This window comes from Sander vitreus, chromosome 19, assembly GCF_031162955.1.
Source record: "Sander vitreus isolate 19-12246 chromosome 19, sanVit1, whole genome shotgun sequence".
In the NCBI taxonomy this organism is placed as follows: Eukaryota; Metazoa; Chordata; class Actinopteri; order Perciformes; family Percidae; genus Sander; species Sander vitreus.
In genome coordinates, this window is record NC_135873.1 from 5,944,846 (window position 1) to 5,962,317 (window position 17,472).

At 42.3% G+C, this 17,472-nt stretch overlaps 2 protein-coding genes and 1 long non-coding RNA gene across 3 annotated transcripts in view; 2 read left to right on the forward strand and 1 right to left on the reverse strand.

The window, feature by feature from the left end:
- The window catches only part of ajuba (ajuba LIM protein), a 6,718-nt gene extending 2,813 nt beyond the window's left edge, over positions 1–3,905 (reverse strand). The window contains exon 1 of the mRNA XM_078275699.1: positions 2,326–3,905. Within this exon, the coding sequence (XP_078131825.1) occupies positions 2,326–3,898 (1,573 nt within the window). The 5' untranslated portion in view covers positions 3,899–3,905. The remainder of the gene's footprint in view (positions 1–2,325) is intronic.
- Positions 1–4,107, forward strand: part of LOC144534047 (uncharacterized) — a 7,147-nt gene extending 3,040 nt beyond the window's left edge. Inside the window, exons 2-3 of the long non-coding RNA XR_013503502.1 lie at positions 1,894–1,994; positions 2,318–4,107. This is a non-coding gene — a long non-coding RNA (uncharacterized LOC144534047). The remainder of the gene's footprint in view (positions 1–1,893; positions 1,995–2,317) is intronic.
- A 4,387-nt stretch (positions 4,108–8,494) lies between these two features.
- mrpl52 (mitochondrial ribosomal protein L52) lies at positions 8,495–11,780 on the forward strand. Its single transcript, XM_078275700.1, has 5 exons — positions 8,495–8,931; positions 9,327–9,396; positions 10,942–11,009; positions 11,301–11,365; positions 11,458–11,780. Exons 1-5 carry the CDS (start codon positions 8,898–8,900, stop codon positions 11,608–11,610), a joined length of 390 nt encoding a protein of 129 aa, XP_078131826.1. The 5' UTR covers positions 8,495–8,897; the 3' UTR covers positions 11,611–11,780.
- The last annotated feature ends 5,692 nt before the right edge of the window (positions 11,781–17,472 follow it).

Below are 17,472 nucleotides of genomic sequence, written 5' to 3' on the forward strand. Positions count from 1 at the left end.
CACAAACACACATTTAGTAGAGAGTAATCGCTCAGCGGCTCTTAACACTTCGTTTACGACGCATTCCAAGAGGATGTGTCTGAAATCCAACTCCACACAAAGTGTCAACACTTGTAAATCCTCTCGTTCGCACCACCTAGGGGATTTTCACACAGTTAAAACCCAGTTACCCATGCCAGCCTGTTTGCTCATCCACTCAAGTGTCTCTGTTGAAGCTCTGTTATTAAAAGGGAAACTCCACCGGATCTGACTTTTTGGCAAGTCGTTCCAGAAAATAGACGGCTCTTTCTTCTGGAGTTTTGCAGTTAAGACTTCCCTTTAAATTTTACTTTAAACCCCACAATTGGAGCAATTTGGAGATTAAATAAGATGGCACTTTTTGTCTGATGTTGGGAGCCTAAACTACTTCAGGAAACAGAATTGGTAAATTACAAACATTATCACTTTTGCTGCTTCCTTCAAATCATTATCGAATGGTGGATAATTGTTTGGTTAATGTAAGAATTTGGCCAGAAAGTGGCTTTAAATGGGAACCAAACAACAAACACACCTTTCAACTTTTTTTCCCCCTCATTTTTCAGGTTGGTGTCAGATATGAGAACTGACATAACAGTTAGCACCAGGAAAGTAATAAGTATTTCAAGGTCAAAATTAGCACGTAAAAAAAAACAAAAAAACATTTTAAACCTTTAAAGCTAACTAACCCCTCTGTGTATTTGTCATCTAACAGAATACAGTTAAGTCTAAGTACATGTTCAGCACTAGTCAGGGCACTAAATGTAAATTGGAAAAGTGGTGTGGTGGTCCGAGCTACAGCATTTCTGTGATCTATTTAAAGGACCTGCCTGCGTTTTTTCCTTTCTAATGTGGCTGAGGGAGTGCCACACAAATCAAGAATTCCTACACCCTTGGACAGTTCTTTCGATACAGACACAAGTCTCTGCCAAAGCCAGAAGCCAAAAAGAGCCAAGACTCAAACTCCAGGCTTTAAAAGGCGCTACATATAGAAAACGTTGGGATATAGTTGGTTTAAGTGCCTGTGAGAGCATTCAGGGACTTTTTGGGGGCCCAGAAACTGAGCACCAATGCACTAAATGAAAATGAGAAAGTAAAAATTATTTGTGCATTTGTCCTCATTTCTGTGCTTATAACTAAATTATTAAGCACAAGAAGACATATTACCTGAGTCATTTTTGTGTACTCATTATTCCTTTTAAACTTGTGGGACAAAAACAAAAACTGTTTATCCTTTGTTATTTTATGCATTAGCTCTAAATCTAGCTCTATTGTTTCTTGGTATATGGGGCAATATTCATCATTTTTAACTTTCTTTTAAATTTATTTTAAGGATTTAATCTAAGGTGTGTGTGTGTGCTGAGCTCAGAGCGTCTGTCTCCATGGCTCAGAGCTTCTGATTTCTTCCTAATGGCTGAAAGGAGTACAGTATTGTATGTCCCCTCTGGGCACACATACCTGAGCAGGAAAACAGGCTACAGCACACCGCCCCTGCACACGCCAAGGCAGCATTACACACACCAGGACGCACACATGACTCACACACAAACACACACACTGCATTACTGTGGCCTGAAGTCACTTGGGGGAAACACACCCTGCCACACAGAACCACACACACACACGACTTACAGTAATGGTCGGAGCTGTGTTTATATGGAACTATGTAATTTGTGTCTGCGTGTTACAGCAGAATTTTGCAGTTTAATGGCCATGTAGATACGCTGCATTAGCCGTCCATGTGCACCCCACTGTTGCAAATTGGCAACGCCTGCCAGAAACAACAGCTGACTCTGCCTGATGTTTTGGCTACAGGTGTGAACCTAAATCAGTATATACATATCGGTCATACATGTTCTTTTTCTTTCTTCTCTTCAGCTAAACATATCTACTTGTCTGGATCAGTTTCTGAAGCGCTCCCCCCCCACCTCCTTTATGCTTCGCATGCTACAACCCTGCATGTCTCTGCAGGTTCTAAGGTACCATCCATCCATACACTCTTTCAACTATTAATCTGTCCATCCATCCATCCATACAACCCTTTCATTTAGAGAGAATCCTGTGATCTGACACCAGGCAGCGAGGAGGACAATAATAACACACTGAGGGTGGATGGTGGGTGACCCAGCGCTCTATTATGAATGCATGGGATACCTTGCATGAACAGTGTCTGCACTGGCTCAAATTAGGGATGCGGTTTTACAATTTGTGTTAAATGCAGCTCCGTTTAACTTGTATCCCGCCTACCTTTCTCCTAACTTTCTTCTTTCCACCATGTACCCTGAAAACTACTGTTAAAAAGGATCTCACCAAAGAACTCCTGACGGTTCTCCACGGCTTCCCTTCCAGATCCGACTCCTGGATCCTCCTGAGGTTTGCCCGGCCCTCCAGCTGAGCAAGGCCCCAGTGTTGTCATGCTCGGTTTGGAAAGAGCTGTCAGGGCCAGAGACTGCTCTTTCAGCATCAGGCCCTCCAGGAGCCCCCCACCTGCCAGCGCAGCATCTCTCAGGAGAAGTCGAGTGAGCTCTTCCTGGTACCGGGTGCCAGGCAGGTCTGAGTATCGGGCCCTGTCTCCCATCACAACCCCCTCTTTGCCTCTAACTCCTGTCTGCTGCTCTTCCCACCACTCTGGACCAGCCTGGTAGCACGCTGCTCCTGGAGTTCCAACAGCAGGTGGGTAGGAGTGTCGGCTATCATATGCCCCTGGACGCATCCCTCCCTCAAGGTATTGTGTCCAGGCCTCCACGGGGGTCACCCCGGCCCTGCCTGGAGCTCCATAACCAGCTGCAGAGCCCCCTGTCTGCATGGAGGGTGACTGCTGCTGTGGAGGGAGGCCTCCAGAGGCGGAGTAGCGAGAGTCATAGCCCAGGCTGATGCCACTGGTCCGGTTGCTGCTGCAGCGGCTCCCCATGGGACTTCCTCCTCCGCCGCCACTGGCCGTGCTGGAGGCAAAGCTGGACCTGGGGCTGACCAGCAGCGACTCCTGGAGGCTGAATGACGAGCACGGGCTCAGAGTAGGTCCTGGGGGATAAAAGAAGCCTCCTACACCTCCTCCGGTCACATCAGATGTGCGATGTGGCGGATGAGAGAGGGATGCAGGTCTGGTACTCTCCCACAGTTCACTGCCCGTGCTCAGGCGTTTGTAGAACATAGCCTCCTGGAGAGAGAGACGTTTGTGCCTCTCAGACTCGGCGAGGTAGCCAGGCTCTACCATGCCGCCTCCACCACACCTGGGGGCTGACCCATAGCCCATGGAGGCAGAGTACGGTGGAGGAACAGAGTGAGGCGGCGGCTGGGAGAGGAGCTGGTGTCGTTTGACCAGCTGCTGGAGCTCCAGGGAGTAGCGCCGTTGATTGAGGGACGCCTTGGAGCCAAACGCTCCCAGAGGGTCACACTCAGGGCCCAGGCCGGACTCACGCCTCAGGTGGGAATCCATGCCTTCAACCAGGTAACAGGAAACTCGCTGCTGGGGAGAGCGACGCCTCAGTGGTGCCAAGGTCGAAGGGTGAAGTGGTTGCTCGCCATCTTGAGGTATGGCACCCACCGTGGAGGAAGATGACGGTGGGGTGAGGAGCTGAGAGGGAGGCATTCCCATTCCTCCTCCTCCTCCTCCTCCTCCTCTCCCACTCGCTGGAACACATACATCGCTTGTGGTTGCAGAGGCAAGCGAGAACTGGCCGGGTCTTGAGGGCGAGGCAGTTTCAGAGCTGGGAGCTGGTGGTATACTGCTGCCCCCGCCGCTGCCTCCGGAGATGCCAGTGTTGGCGTTGCTGTTATTAGAGTTGTTGGCAGAGTCCTGTTTTTTCTTTGAACTGTTGAATTTCACACTGCCCGAGTCAGTTAGCTTTAACTTCCCCAATAACTTGCTTATCGGCCTGTCCATGATGAAGCCTTTTGGTGCCTGTCTGGGTAAAGTCAAGTGATACAGCTCCCCCTTTAAATTACAGATTAATGTGCTCAATACAGTGTGGGTAGATATAGAGCAGAACAAAGATGTTCAAGTAAATCTACAGTTTTCACTACAACAGATGAAATGGCAGCTTTCAAATTCTTACTAAGAAATAAAAAACTGGCCTTGAAACTAGCACAAAAGCTTAAAAAAAAAAAAAAAAAATACCATTATATACACACAATAAATACAAAATGGATAAATAAGACTTTTAAGACATTTCAGGGTGGTTACATGACTAAAGTCCTCGGAGTCATCTGGTTTGCCCAAATGTGGAAAATCCACAGGCACAGGTAGGCTGTGGTGAGAAAGAATCCATTGGATTATTAGCCAATTACTAGGTTAATAGTTCAAGTCAATCCAGCCAGGAAAAAGGAGAAACATACATCCAGGACACTTCAGCGTGACCTATGGTCGTGGAGGGCCTCCTTTGTGGACCCTCATGTGGCTCCACATCTGTATCTGCATTAGTTAAACTGTCTGAAATACACTTCAGTAAAGTCGGTTTGATATCTTGGTTATCCAGTGCGGTGTGGGGGTGTCTCTCCCGTTTGAATTATCTTCTTTTTTTTTTTTTAAAGCACAAAGCGGAGATGTTCAGCGGGATGCAGGCTATCACCACTTCATGTGGGTCCAGTGTAGACAAGAAAATACATCCGTTTTGTGCACAGAGAGTCGACTCACCCGACTTTTTCATCCATTCATCGCAGGGCGAAATGTGATCGGGAACAAATTAAATAACGTTAACACGTTTAACTTTACCTCAGGCAACTAAAAACATACACACACGGCACTCGCTAGACTCCTCAGTCCGTCCGTCCGTCCATCCGCCTGTGCTCGGCTGCTTTTATCAGTCCCGTTTTCAAAGGAGAAATCCTGTCCGGGAAATAGTAGCGGAGAAGTTTGGAGAGAGAGAAAAGGAAATGAGGGAAACCGGTGCGCCGTTACACTTCCATCCCAGCAGACCGGTGCTGGACTAAACGAGTCGCTCGAAATAAATAAAATCCCTCCCCGTGTGCATTGCACGGTCGACAACTTTGTTTCTTTCTTTCTTCCCCCTAAATAATTACTTACCTCCCCCCTCTTTTTTAAAACAGTGTCGAGCTAACTATGCAGAGAGAGCTACTTCCGGTAACCCTTTTCAAAATGAACTTCTTCCTGGCTGGCAACCGTTATATTTTAAGGGAGACATTCAGGCAAAAACATAATTTTTCGGTTTTGAGATTTCGGGCTCTTTTGCTTATATAACATGTTTTCTTTCAGGCTACTGTAAATAAAACATCCAAAATACACATTTAGGTGTTAATTGTACTACACTATGCCAAGCACAAGATAAAGCCTCATTTTCATAGGCTAGCTATATTTAAAAAGAAAAAGAAAACTTGTAATATAAAAATATTGTCTTAAGTAATCAACTAGGGAAGTTTTATGGTAATATGAGTTCAAATAATTTCCTATTCACGTGTCTCCCCTTAAACGAAACAACCCCTTAAACGAATTGTAGTACATCTTTCGTTTCGTTTCACATAGGCTAGAAGATATTGCTACCGCTTAATATTTAGACACATTTATGTATACACAATAGTGACTCCCAAATGGTTATTATTTATTCGCTTCCTTATGAAAGCGGCAGTAGGCCTATATATTGCTTTTATTTTGAAGCTAGAATCAGTGAACGAAAGTCACTTTGCGTTCTGTCGGTTTGTTCAGCTTGACGCATCACTGCTCCTTTATCAGTCAGCGGAGGTTCGTTTCCCCCACAGGACCGGAACACCTTTCCATCAGCCATGGCTCTTTCGTCATTCACACGAAAAACTCCCTCAGAGGATGTGACCACAGTCCACTCCGCCAAGACCTGCCCTTTACAACATGTCCAATCACTAGATTCCCTTAGAAGCTTTCAGCCACAGAATCTTGAGTCAAATTGCCAAACCAAAATAAAAATGTTTCCACCGAGTTTCTGCCATTTAAAATAAAGACTTCTACCTACGCAATGCTATACTGAGATCATGGCTTCAGTAGTTTTCTCTTAAAATGTGTGGACAGTGATGGAAGAAGTATTCAGATCTTTTAGTGAAAGCAGCAACAATACCACAGTTTAAAAATACTCTGCTACAGGTAAAAGTTCTGCAATCAAAGTCGTATTAACATCAAAATAAACCATTAGGTTAATGTTTAGTAGACTGAGCACTGGAAGTAGCCTTTTAATGTGGCTTGGCACAACCTCAAACATTGAACTGACCATGATCCAAGCCAAGCCTGCTGCTTTCTTGATAATGTATTCTGTTTAATTCTGTGCAAACTTTAATGTTTTAAACCAGAGAGTAACCAAGTAAAGTAGGCTAACTCAAGTAGCCTACTGTAATTCAATTTTTAGGCATGCCATTGTACTTTACATGAGTTTTTAATTTAGGCTTCTGGTATATTAGCCTATAGGCTAGTTCTACTCCACACCATAAATAAGAGAAGAATATTTTACTTTTTACTCCATTACATTAATTTCAGACTTATATATTAGTTACTTTGCAAATTAAGATTGTCCACACAAAACATATAGGCCTATTATTAAAACACATTATTAAAGATTAATCTACCAACAACATACATTAGTGTGCTACAACATTAAAGTGCTGCATACACATTCATAAATCAATACTAATACAATAATATGATATAGGCCTATAATATAGCCTAACACCTTGGCAGGGGCCCATCTGCATAATGGGTATTTATACTAAGCACAATTTCAAATAGGCTACATAACCTTTACTTGTAATGGACTATTTGTTGTACATACATATTATTATTATTTTTCGTTAAATGAAAGATATGAGTGCTTCCTACACAACAATTGTAATCACTGTTATTATACATTACAGTTAAATCATATAAAACTGGGTCGTTTAGGCAACGGTACTACTTTATTGTACCACCAGCCTGTGGAATGCGCGGAGGGACACGGCGGGGTGAGGCGACTGTTGAATTTTTTCGGCGTGTCTGTCTTCTCCAAGGAGGATACAGGGTAAACATCCCGCTAATATTTCAGTAGGCTACTGGCCGCATAGTCAGTCCCGATTCCGGCCGTTTTGTTAACGGACACACCAACACACAACAAGCCCTGATAAAGTAACTGTTTGGCCTGGCGTGTTTAAATAGGCTTGTTCTATCTGCCCCGGGCCCCCCTCCATATGGAGCTTTTCATGGCCTCTGCGGTTCACCGGAGTCCCTGCAGCAGACTCTAGCGTTTACCTCACAGGTTGCGAGTGGGAACTTGCCTGAAAAGCTAACAGAGAAATTCTTCTGGGCTTAGCAGTGGAGCACTTCATACAAAAACAATACTTTGAAGAGCTGTAAGAGCGGCTGTCTGCATTTCTGCTCCACAGTCATGTCTAAAATATTTTCAGATAGACACATTAAGTCCTCTCCTCCACAATCTATCTCAGTATTTCCCCATTAGTGTGCATTTGTGTAATTATTTCTTCAAATGGCAGACACACAACATTTAACAACACAACTTAGATCTGTTCATTTTTTTCTTGGAAATGTGACGTTTTTAGTTTTTTGTAATTTCATTAGAAAACTGCACCCAAACTTAAGGCGGTACTTTTTTTTCTTTCTTTTTTTAAGTTGGGGGTCTCATGAGAGACAGGTAAAAAATAATGTTCAAAATTGAAGGCTCTGATATCCTGACTTTAAGTCCAAAGCATGGGTCAATCTTTAAAAACCCTGTGTCATACAGTTCCTGTAATGCAACTCAATAACATCCCTCATTAGTCCAGTGGTTCCAAAGATAGGGGTCGGAGTCACCCAAGGGTCCCAAAATAAATCGTAGGGGTACAAAGTGGAACCACTGCATTAGACCCTTCCTGTCTGATTAAAACCCATGTCTTTCAAAACGTCTCAGTCTCCAGTCTCAAATTGAGGTAACCCTGATGACATCACTATATGACATTATCAGACATAACCTACTATCTTAGACTTGACAAAGCTCACCCAGAGCCTCAGGCTGAAAAATACTCCTCATGATGAGCCTCTTTACTTTGACATGTAAAATTTGTGGAGTGCTCCTTTAATGTGTTAATGCAATCCCTAATGCTTATTTCCTTTCCACTTGAGCCTCTTTGCAGATAATCAGCACTGTCAATAGCATATAGGCCTACTTTCCGTTGAACAGGGCTAAAAGCAAAGCAGAGCAGTTTTATGTAGCGTATATAGCCTATTAGGTAAACTCAGTGTGTTTTACATTAAAATCATATAGCAACAGGTAACGTACAATAGACAAAGGGAAAAAGTCTATTTCAATAATGATCTCCAACGGTATGGCCCTGTTATGGGGGCCCTGGGGCAAAAGAATTGGCTGTTGGGCCCCTATTGGACCGTAAATGCCACTACCACACCTCTGCCCTCTGTTGCCTCAGAGAGAGAGAGAGAGAAAGAGAGAGAGAGAGAGAGAGAGAGAGAGAGAGAGAGAGAGAGAGAGAGAGAGAGAGAGAGAGAGAGAGCGAGCTTGTTTGCTCATTGTTAAAATTTTAGAAAATGGATGGAAACAGGTTTGAATGACTGAATAAAGAGCGAAAGAGAGAAACAGAGTTTTAACAACAAAACAATGTGTAAAATATATGTGAAAATAATCCAAAGATAATTTATTGTCAGAAATAATTAAGATAGTGCTGGACGCTGCTAGGAGCTAGATACTGCACTGAGGGGGGAATCTGGGTCTGGGTAATAGTATGGTCAATGTCCTGAATGTGATAAATTTGGGTGGACACTCAATACAACTCACCAATAGAAAAAGGTGGCACAGTAAAAGACTAGTCCCAGAAGGTGGCAGCAATGCAACATTACGGATGCCGGCTGCCGTAAAACTCCAAACAAGAAGAAGAGACAGATCTTTAGCCCCACCTGGTGGTCAATACAGAAGTGTGCAGACAATATGGCGGCCCCCGTGAGGACATTGTGCTGTTCAGGTGAGCCAGAGGTTATTCACTAAATCTGTTGTGTGTGTGAGGCCCGTTATAACTTTAAAGTTGAGCTTCACTGCTGTAAATATCGTCTTGTACTGCCGCTGCCTGTTTGAATAAGCACCGTAACGGTAAATGCAATAACGAGCATCAAGGCTAACGCTGCTGCTAACAGTGCTGTCATGCAAACTCTTTAATAAAGCTGCCTTTATTCTGTTTATGGATATTTTTGCACGATTTTGCTCAACTGACACACTAAGGAGAGAAAGTATCACATACACATGTTTTTACGTATGGACTACCGATCTGTGTCTGCTCATAAAATGGAGTCCTCAAAGTGTACCCTGGGTGTCTAGAGGTGACTTCAGGGCTGTTTTGTCTCTGTACTTGTTGTTTTCCAGTGTTGAGGCACTCCAGCAGGCAGTTCAGCACGACATGTGGAGTACAGGCCGGAGAGAAATGGAGGAAAGAGTAAGTTCACTTTTGAATCACTAATTCTGTGTCCCATCCCTTAACTCATTTTTAGCATGCAATGCGCTCACAATGGAAAAATGACAACACATAAACATAAAAGTGAGTATGCACAGGCCTACTAAGGATGCTTGTTTTTTGAGTGATGCTGTTGGTGTATGAGGCTGCATTAGCTATAGACCTTTTTTCCAGAAGACATTGTGGCTTATCATTACATGTTACATTACATGCCATTTAGCTGACGCTTTTATCCCAAGCGACTTACAATTGCTATATATGTCAGAGCAACTAGGGGTTAACTGTCTTGCTCAGGGACACATTGGTTAATGTATTGCCAAATGTAATAACTAATTGCATTAAAAACGACTAAATTCCTGATTGTACACCTCAAAGTCTGTTTACGTGTCTTGGGTAGTATGACTGCATATGCTAAAACAGGTTGTATAAAGTGTTTTGTAGATTATTTGTAATTTAGCTGACGCTTTTATCCAAAACGACTTCCAATTAAGTGCTTTCAACCCTGAAGGTGCAAACTCCAGACAACAACTAGTAATTGCAAGTACATTAGCTTTAAATAAGCAAAACTACAAAGAGTCATATGAAAGTGCAGCTTTAAGAATATGAATATATATATATATATATATATATATATATATATATATATATATATATATATATATATATATATATATATTTTGTTTTTTGTTGATGAGATGCAGTCGGAAGACATGTGTTTTTAGTCTTCGGCGGAAAATGAGTAGACTTTTGGCTGTCCTGATGTCAATAGGGAGCTCATTCCGCCATTTAGGAGCCAGGACAGCAGGGGTTTTGTTGAGTGATTAGTTGTCTCTCGCTGTGAGGGTGCAGCAAGCAGGTTTGCTTATGCAGAGCGGAGTGCGCGGGTTGGGGTATAGGGTTTGACCATGTTCTGGATGTAAGCTGGGGCTGATCCGTTCGTGGCCCTGTATGCAAGTACTATTGTCTTGATGCGGACAGCAATTGGTAACCAGTGAAGAGAGCGTAGGAGCGGTGTAGTGTGGGAGAACTTGGGGAGGTGGAAGACAAGTCGAGCTGCTGCGTTCTGAATGAGCTGCAGGGGTCGGATGGCACATGCAGGCAGGCCAGCCAGGAGGGAGTTGCAGTAATCAAGACGTGAGATGACTGGAGCCTGAACCAGAACTTGAGCTGCCTTCTGATGCTATGCAGCACGTATCTAAACGATCCGGTAGTTGCAGCAATGTTGGCAGTGAAGGAGAGTTGGGCGTCAAGTTTCACACCCAGGTTTCTAGCAGTTTGGGTGGGGACTAGCACAGAGTTGTCAATTGTCCTACTCCGGTCTTGGGTAGGAGAGCCCTTCCCTGGAAGGAAAAGGAGTTCAGTCTTGTCAAGGTTGAGCTATATATGGCTATGAAGCTAAAAATTTGCTGAGTAGCTCCTGTTAGCCAAAAGTCCTCCCATTTTCTGCATTTGTTTTCCAGCAACACTTCCTTCATCACTATCCCATTGTTTCATTTCTAATTTCATAACATTTTTGTTTGCTTGCAGACATGGACTTTCCCGAAGCGGCACAGAATATGGCCCTCTGACAGATCTGCCTGATTGGTCCTTTGCCGGTATTGTTTATTTTAGGCTTTAGTTTTTTTATGGAGTCACAGATATTAGATGGTATTTTCAAGCAACAGAGGCTTAATTCAGAGCTCACAAAAGGTCAACAGTGACTCACGCTCTTTATTTCTATAATTTAATTCACTTGACTTGATTCACTTCATCTTTTTAAAATCAGGGTAATTTAGCTAATGCCTCTCATCTGCTTGCGATAGTGAAAAAGGTTACCATGTTTTGATCTGTTTCTCACGCATTTTGTAATTTCTTTTGTGTTTTTTCTTGTTTGTGTATCTGGACAGATGGGAGACTGGCACCTCCAATGAAGGGACAGCTGAGAAGAAAGCAAGAGAGGGAAGTTTTAGCAGTGCGTATCAACATATTTGCCTTTTTTTTCATCATCTTCTTTCTGTGTTTCTTCCATGCTTTTGTCTGTAACCTTGGCGATCTTTCTTGCAGAGACGTATCGTGATGCTGAACTCGGAGGTGGACAGAGGGATGGAGGCGTGGAGCGAAAAACAGGAAGAAGCCAAAAGAATGGAGGAGCACAAAAAGTCTCTTTTACTCAAACCTAAAGGGAAGTTGTTAATGAAGAAACAATCTAAAAGTTAGAATTATCATTGTAATCATGTTGCAATGTCCTTATGCTGAACAATATGTTGATGTCAGTCTATTGAATATATTTATGAGGACTTGTGGGTTTTCGCCTGCTTTACCATTTGTGTTTTTCACTAGTCCTGGATTTCTGCAATAAATGTTATGATTTATACTTTAAATATGAATCTGTTATGATCGTGAATTTATGGGCTGGATAATTTTATAGATTCATTCTGAGTTTCTCTCAGCTTCCACTAGAATGCAGCATTTATCCTTTTGTAAGGCAGTGGGAAGGGCTCAAACGCCATTTTGTCTGGTGTTGAGTTTTGTTGGGCATGCAGAGGAGCTGACAAACAAAGTAGCTCTGATTCAGGACCTTGCTGTGTATGAGCGAGTGTTTAAAGAGAGGGGTTCACACCTTGGCATGCTGTAGTAACTCAATGTTATTACTCGAAATCCATGACTGTATTGTTCGCTCAAGACCACCTCGGTGAAGCAGCTTAGTTAAGTTTAAGTGTAGAGCCAATAAAAAAAGTTATGATGCCATCATTAGAATAACATGAAATGACAATTTACACGATTTTAGAAGAATGAAGACAAATCTGTTCCAAGATTAAAACTTATTGATTCTTGTGGATAGAAAGCGGTGTCTCAGGCAAAAGTTGGGCTCATATCAAGCATTATGTTACTTATTTAAAGCAATTTACTTTTTGTTGGGCATCTCTACCAACACAGAGGAAAAAGTCAATTGTAAATGTGCCGTTCTGCAGCCTGGTGTCTGGAAAGATGATTAGCTGGCTGCAGCCAAGTTGGCTGAATGTTGCATCTCACCGCGAAAGTGATATTTTTTCTTCGGCTCAAATTTTAAGCTCCGTTAAGTCTTAATCAAGCTGCAGAAACACTTGTCTTTTGCATCATTTTATTTTAAAACCAGAAAACATAAATTAGATTTTGTTCTTTGCGAAATCTAATTTCATTTCTTCTGTGTTTTTAAAGTTTTTTTTTTTTGAGTAAGTTGCTCCTGCAGGGACTTGAATCTTTTCTACCTCTATAAAAAAAGCATTATTGCCACACTGATAAATTAAACGAGAATCAACGGTACTTTTTGTCGTATGAATTTATGGTGTAAAGGGACATTTTGCAGAGACGCTGAGCAGCTGTGCTTTGCAAAGTCAGCAGTAATTTAGTGTGACTTTGACTTATAAACAGACTATTTACAAAATGAGGTAACCCTCTCCTTGCCCTCACTCTTGCTTTCTGCTCCCATCCTCCTCACGTCTTTCTCTCCCTCCATCTGCCTCCTTTTTCTTCTCTCTCTCTTTTTGTCTTGTTGCAGACTTCAGCAAAGCCCCACTGTAATTAGGGCTGCTAGCCGCTGAGTTGCAGATTCTTTTTTTGTGGAGATGGGAGTTTTTTTCCCCCTCCTCTGTTTGAAAAAGTCTTAACTTTTTTATACAGTTGACCAAAGGAGCTGACTGTTTGTTACAGAAGTGTGGGAGGACATTGAACAGGCCACAGAGGGTATTAAAGTGTTGTAAGAAATGTCAAGGTGCAAGGTGACATTTTTCATTCACACACACATCCTCACACCTGCACCATCAAAGACCTCCAACTGCACCTACAGTGAGAAATGTGACTCCTCATTCTTTCTCTTTACGCACCATTTTTTTTCACATCCTGCTTTTCTGTGAATGTCTTTCTCCTCAACAACCTCTCCTCCTCCCATCCTCCCCCATCTCTCCCTTCCTCTCCTCGTGTTGTTTTGGTTTTGGGGAAATGAGAACCAGATGTTGCTTATTGTGCAGAAGCCAGATGTGGCTGCATTTGGAGATTAGCTGACAGGCCTCTGTAGTTTATCCGCAGACCAGAAATGGGGTGGGTTTCCTGGCAAATAGTACTGGGATGGGGGTCCAGGAGGATGAGCAGTGCCCCGGTGCAGAGTCGGGTGTGGGGGGTTGTGTAGAGGGTCTGATTCAGCAACTCTGTTCCCAAAGACCGCTTCCTGACCTGGGTGTTCCTGGAGTATGGGGCACCTTGGGTAGCAAAATTACACAGCCTGAACATTTCGAACTGTGCATGACTGTATGAGAACTGGCACTGCAGGCTGCAATTATCTTTGTTTGTTGCTGGATGGACAGTAAACCACGTGGATTCCTTGGTCCTTGGGATATTTGTTTGCTTTTTATGCAACTGAATTAGTATTTTTTTGGCATCAGGACAGCTTATTTTCACTTGTGTTTCATATCAGCTTGTTAAAATGCTTCTGCTTCAGTGGGAGTTTGGTCTGTAGAAGGTAAAGATGCGATTTGAAGTAGGGGAAGTAGTACTTACATCCTTTACTTAAGTACAAGTTCCAATAAGTAAAAGTTAGTTTTAACTTCTTTATATTCAGTTAGCTAGTTTAGTCCAGTGGTTCCCAACCTGAGGGTCAAGCCCCTCCAAAGGATCACAAGATAAATCTGGGGGGTTGTGAGATGATTATTGGGGGAGAAAAAAAGATTGAAGAAGTTCTTTCTCACAAATTTGTATTCATATTTTGGAAATATTGGATAGTTTGACCTCTTTGGGCCTTAAACCGTTATTGAAACCATGTGAGAAGTTTAGAGCAGAAATACATCATCACCGTCTGGTATACATAGACGATAAGTCCCAAATACTGTAGACAATACGTTGTTATAAGGGTTCATAAACCAAAAAAGGTTGGGAATGACTAGCTTAATCTATACCATTTATTTATATTTTTTAAGATTATATGTTTATAATGTAACATTAATTTGAAACATAGTAACTATAGCTGTCTGATAAATACAGTTTAAAGGGCAGTATTTGAAATCAGCATCAAATGGAAATACTCAAGTACCTTAAAAGTACACTACTTGAGTAAATGTACTTAGTTAGTTTGCAGCACTGGAAGTCAGGCAAAACAAGAAAATGAAGAGAAAAAGTTACAGTAGAAAATAAATGGTGCCATACAGTAGGTCACCCAAACAAAGTCTCAGGTTGAATTGCAAGCAGCTGTCCTGGCCACTTCCTGCCTGGCACGGAGAAGGAGGGCTGAGCTCGATTGTTGTTCCTGCACCGCCCTGCCAGACTGCATGAGTTCAGCATTAAAATGGCTGACAGAGAGAGAGAGGGGGGGGGGGAGAGGAATAGAAGCCATCATGGCTGCCAGAGGTCTCATCTGTGTTCATGTCCGTGAACTACAAGACGGAGAGCAGATGCTTGGCAGATAAAGTTGTAGCACCTCTGAACAGGCATCCAGATTTCTGCGAGAAATGGCCAGAAGGTGACAAATATGTGCCTGTCTAATTCTGTGGAGTTATTTTCCCTTCCCCTTCCTGATCAGCAACATCTTTTACAACATTAAACATGATTAGATCTTGTCTGACTGCTCCCCTGTGTGTCCGCCCACCAAGATTGCATCACAAACACAATTTAAAAGTCAAACTCTTTAACATAGCTGTGGAGAAAAAAGAACAGGCACAGAGGAAGGTTTCTGGCAACATTATACTTTCACAGGACCCATAGTTTCCTCATAATTTCCTAGAAAGAAACGGTGAATCCTTAGGTTCCTGGAAACAACTACAGAATGTAATTTTGTTATAAATTATAGGGATCATGAAGACATTGTTAAATTGGTACACTACCAATTAATTAATCCCAAAACCTGGGGCTTGGAACCATAGGGTCATCCAGTAAATGCAAGGGGCTGTGAGACAATTAACAGGATAGGAATGCAGGAGAAAAAAAATCTGCTGCACAAAATATATTCCGTTTAATCTTTGCCTTTTTCTTGTGAATTACTGTATAACATCACCTCTTTATCTTCAGGCCTTAAAAAATGACTCACTTTAAATTTTTGTTAAGCTTGTTCATAACACAACAAAGTAGATATTGCCTCATTTCAAGGGTCATAAGCTAAAAGGATGGTACCCACAGACCTAGAGAGTGTTTCAGTCAGTGTACAGCAGCATCTTACAAATATGGAGAGTAATTATAAATTAATTATGATTTTAGTAGCTCTTTCTAGGTAATACCTCTGTATTGCTTCAACTGCCGATAGTTATTTAACCTATCTCAGAACAGTTCCAGGAAACTCCCTATGAAATTGTTAGGGAATAGACAAAATTGTCCTTTTTGGAGGTCGGAACTCAGGGTCAACTACACAGAAGCTGCTCTGAAACTGAATAGAAAGAAATTAAACCCATGCAGGGGTTGAAGGACAGTTTCTCTGCCTGCCCCGTTGGCGCTGTCTTTAAATGCCCCTTATTCTCTATTCCCATGTGAATAAACTCTGCACCCTTTGCAAAGTCTTTATAATAATGTACCTAATTACTGTATTCATTACTGTAATTCATTTGATAATTCTTTCTAGATGTAAACCATCAGTAAGAACACATTTTGATGTGTAGAAAATCCCTTGGGCTGCTATTTATCCTCTCTCTTTGGTAATAATGCTATTATAACGTATTGCATATGTGTATCCATCTGTGATATAGTGGAGCAGTGGACGTTTCTCTAGAAAGATAGATTGGTCAAAACGATTGTTATTGTGCATGAGAGCGCTCCACTGAGACGAATGGAAACACCAGGTGACAGAGGAAGAAAGAGACCTTTGGCCAGTGAAGGAGACAAGTGGATGAACAGATGTGAGTAGAAAAAAATGGAAACGTTGGGGTCAGTCAGGTTAGTTTACAGTAGATTCATGAAGTCCACAGAGGCTGCACTTAGTGCTACAACGTCTCTTCTAGTGTCTCACATGCAGAGATAGTTGAAGCCTGACCTGTTTACAATCAAGCTTAATTATAAATCTGTAATCTGTAAAAGAGGTAAGATTATTTATTTTTCCTCTGTGGTGTTTTGCCTAATGGCCACAAAGAGGATGTTTGCGTTTACATTAAAGAGCAACTTTAAACCAGCTAAAAATCTAATTTTTGCTGCCCTCGAGTGGTTTAACTTTCCGCCTTGCTGCAGTGATGTAAAAGTGTACTTCAGGGTGTGTCAGTGCATTGTGACATCACTGTTGCATTCTTGCTCAAGAGCACTTTAATCTCTCTGATTTGATCTTAACCAGTGGATGTTAAACTGTATTCATAAGGCACTTTTTATAAAGTCATGGAACACAAAGCACTTTGCACACGTATTCTGGAAAATGTAATTTACATGAAAATAGTTTTTTTGAGAGATCAAACTAATTGCTAAAAATCTGGTTGGTATGCAGTTTTCATTTTATGTTGGTAGTTGTATGATCTTGTGGTTCACCCAAGTTGTTATTGTTTAACGTTACACTAGTCTCGCATTGCCAGACCTTCCTTCACAGTGCTGTGGAGGAGGGTCTGGCTACACAGCATTATGGGATGGGAGAACATCATGCTCTGGCTTATTGGCATTTCTTTAAACCAATCACAATCCTCTTGGGCGGCGCTAAGCACTGGACAGAGCCGCGGTGCCGCTGCAAAATAGCCTCTGGAAGGAACTTGTTTTGGTGGACCATGTGTATGTTCAAAAGTTTAGTTGTGCAACAGGAATCTCAGATTGGACAGATAGTCTAGCTAGCTGTCTGGATTTACCCTGCAGAGATCTGAGGAGCAGTTAACCATAGTCCTCATAAAAGACCTGAGTTTAAAATTCCAACACAAAGAAAGCGGAAGGTAACGGACATCCGTCCGAAAAGAGGGATATCCGGCCGAATTTCCAGCGGCACTGGAGCAATCCCAGAAGTGGAACGTCGTGGATATAGACTAGTGTTACACTGATACATTTACAGTATGTGAAGAGTTAAAACAGAGAGCAAGAGGAAAAATGTTTTGAAGGGGGGAGGAAAGGGCAGAGAAAGAAAGCAAAAACAGACTAGAGATACTTGTGGTGAGCAGTGGT

What these genes read in the sequence shown, in the direction of transcription:
- mrpl52 (XM_078275700.1), top strand. Translation starts at nt 8,898, where the DNA reads ATGGCGGCCCCCGTGAGGACATTGTGCTGTTCAG. An exon ending in GGAGAGAAATGGAGGAAAGA is followed by an intron (nt 9,397 to 10,941) that starts GTAAGTTCACTT and finishes GTTTGCTTGCAG; the next exon opens with ACATGGACTTTCCCGAAGCG. An exon ending in AAGAGAGGGAAGTTTTAGCA is followed by an intron (nt 11,366 to 11,457) that starts GTGCGTATCAAC and finishes TCTTTCTTGCAG; the next exon opens with AGACGTATCGTGATGCTGAA.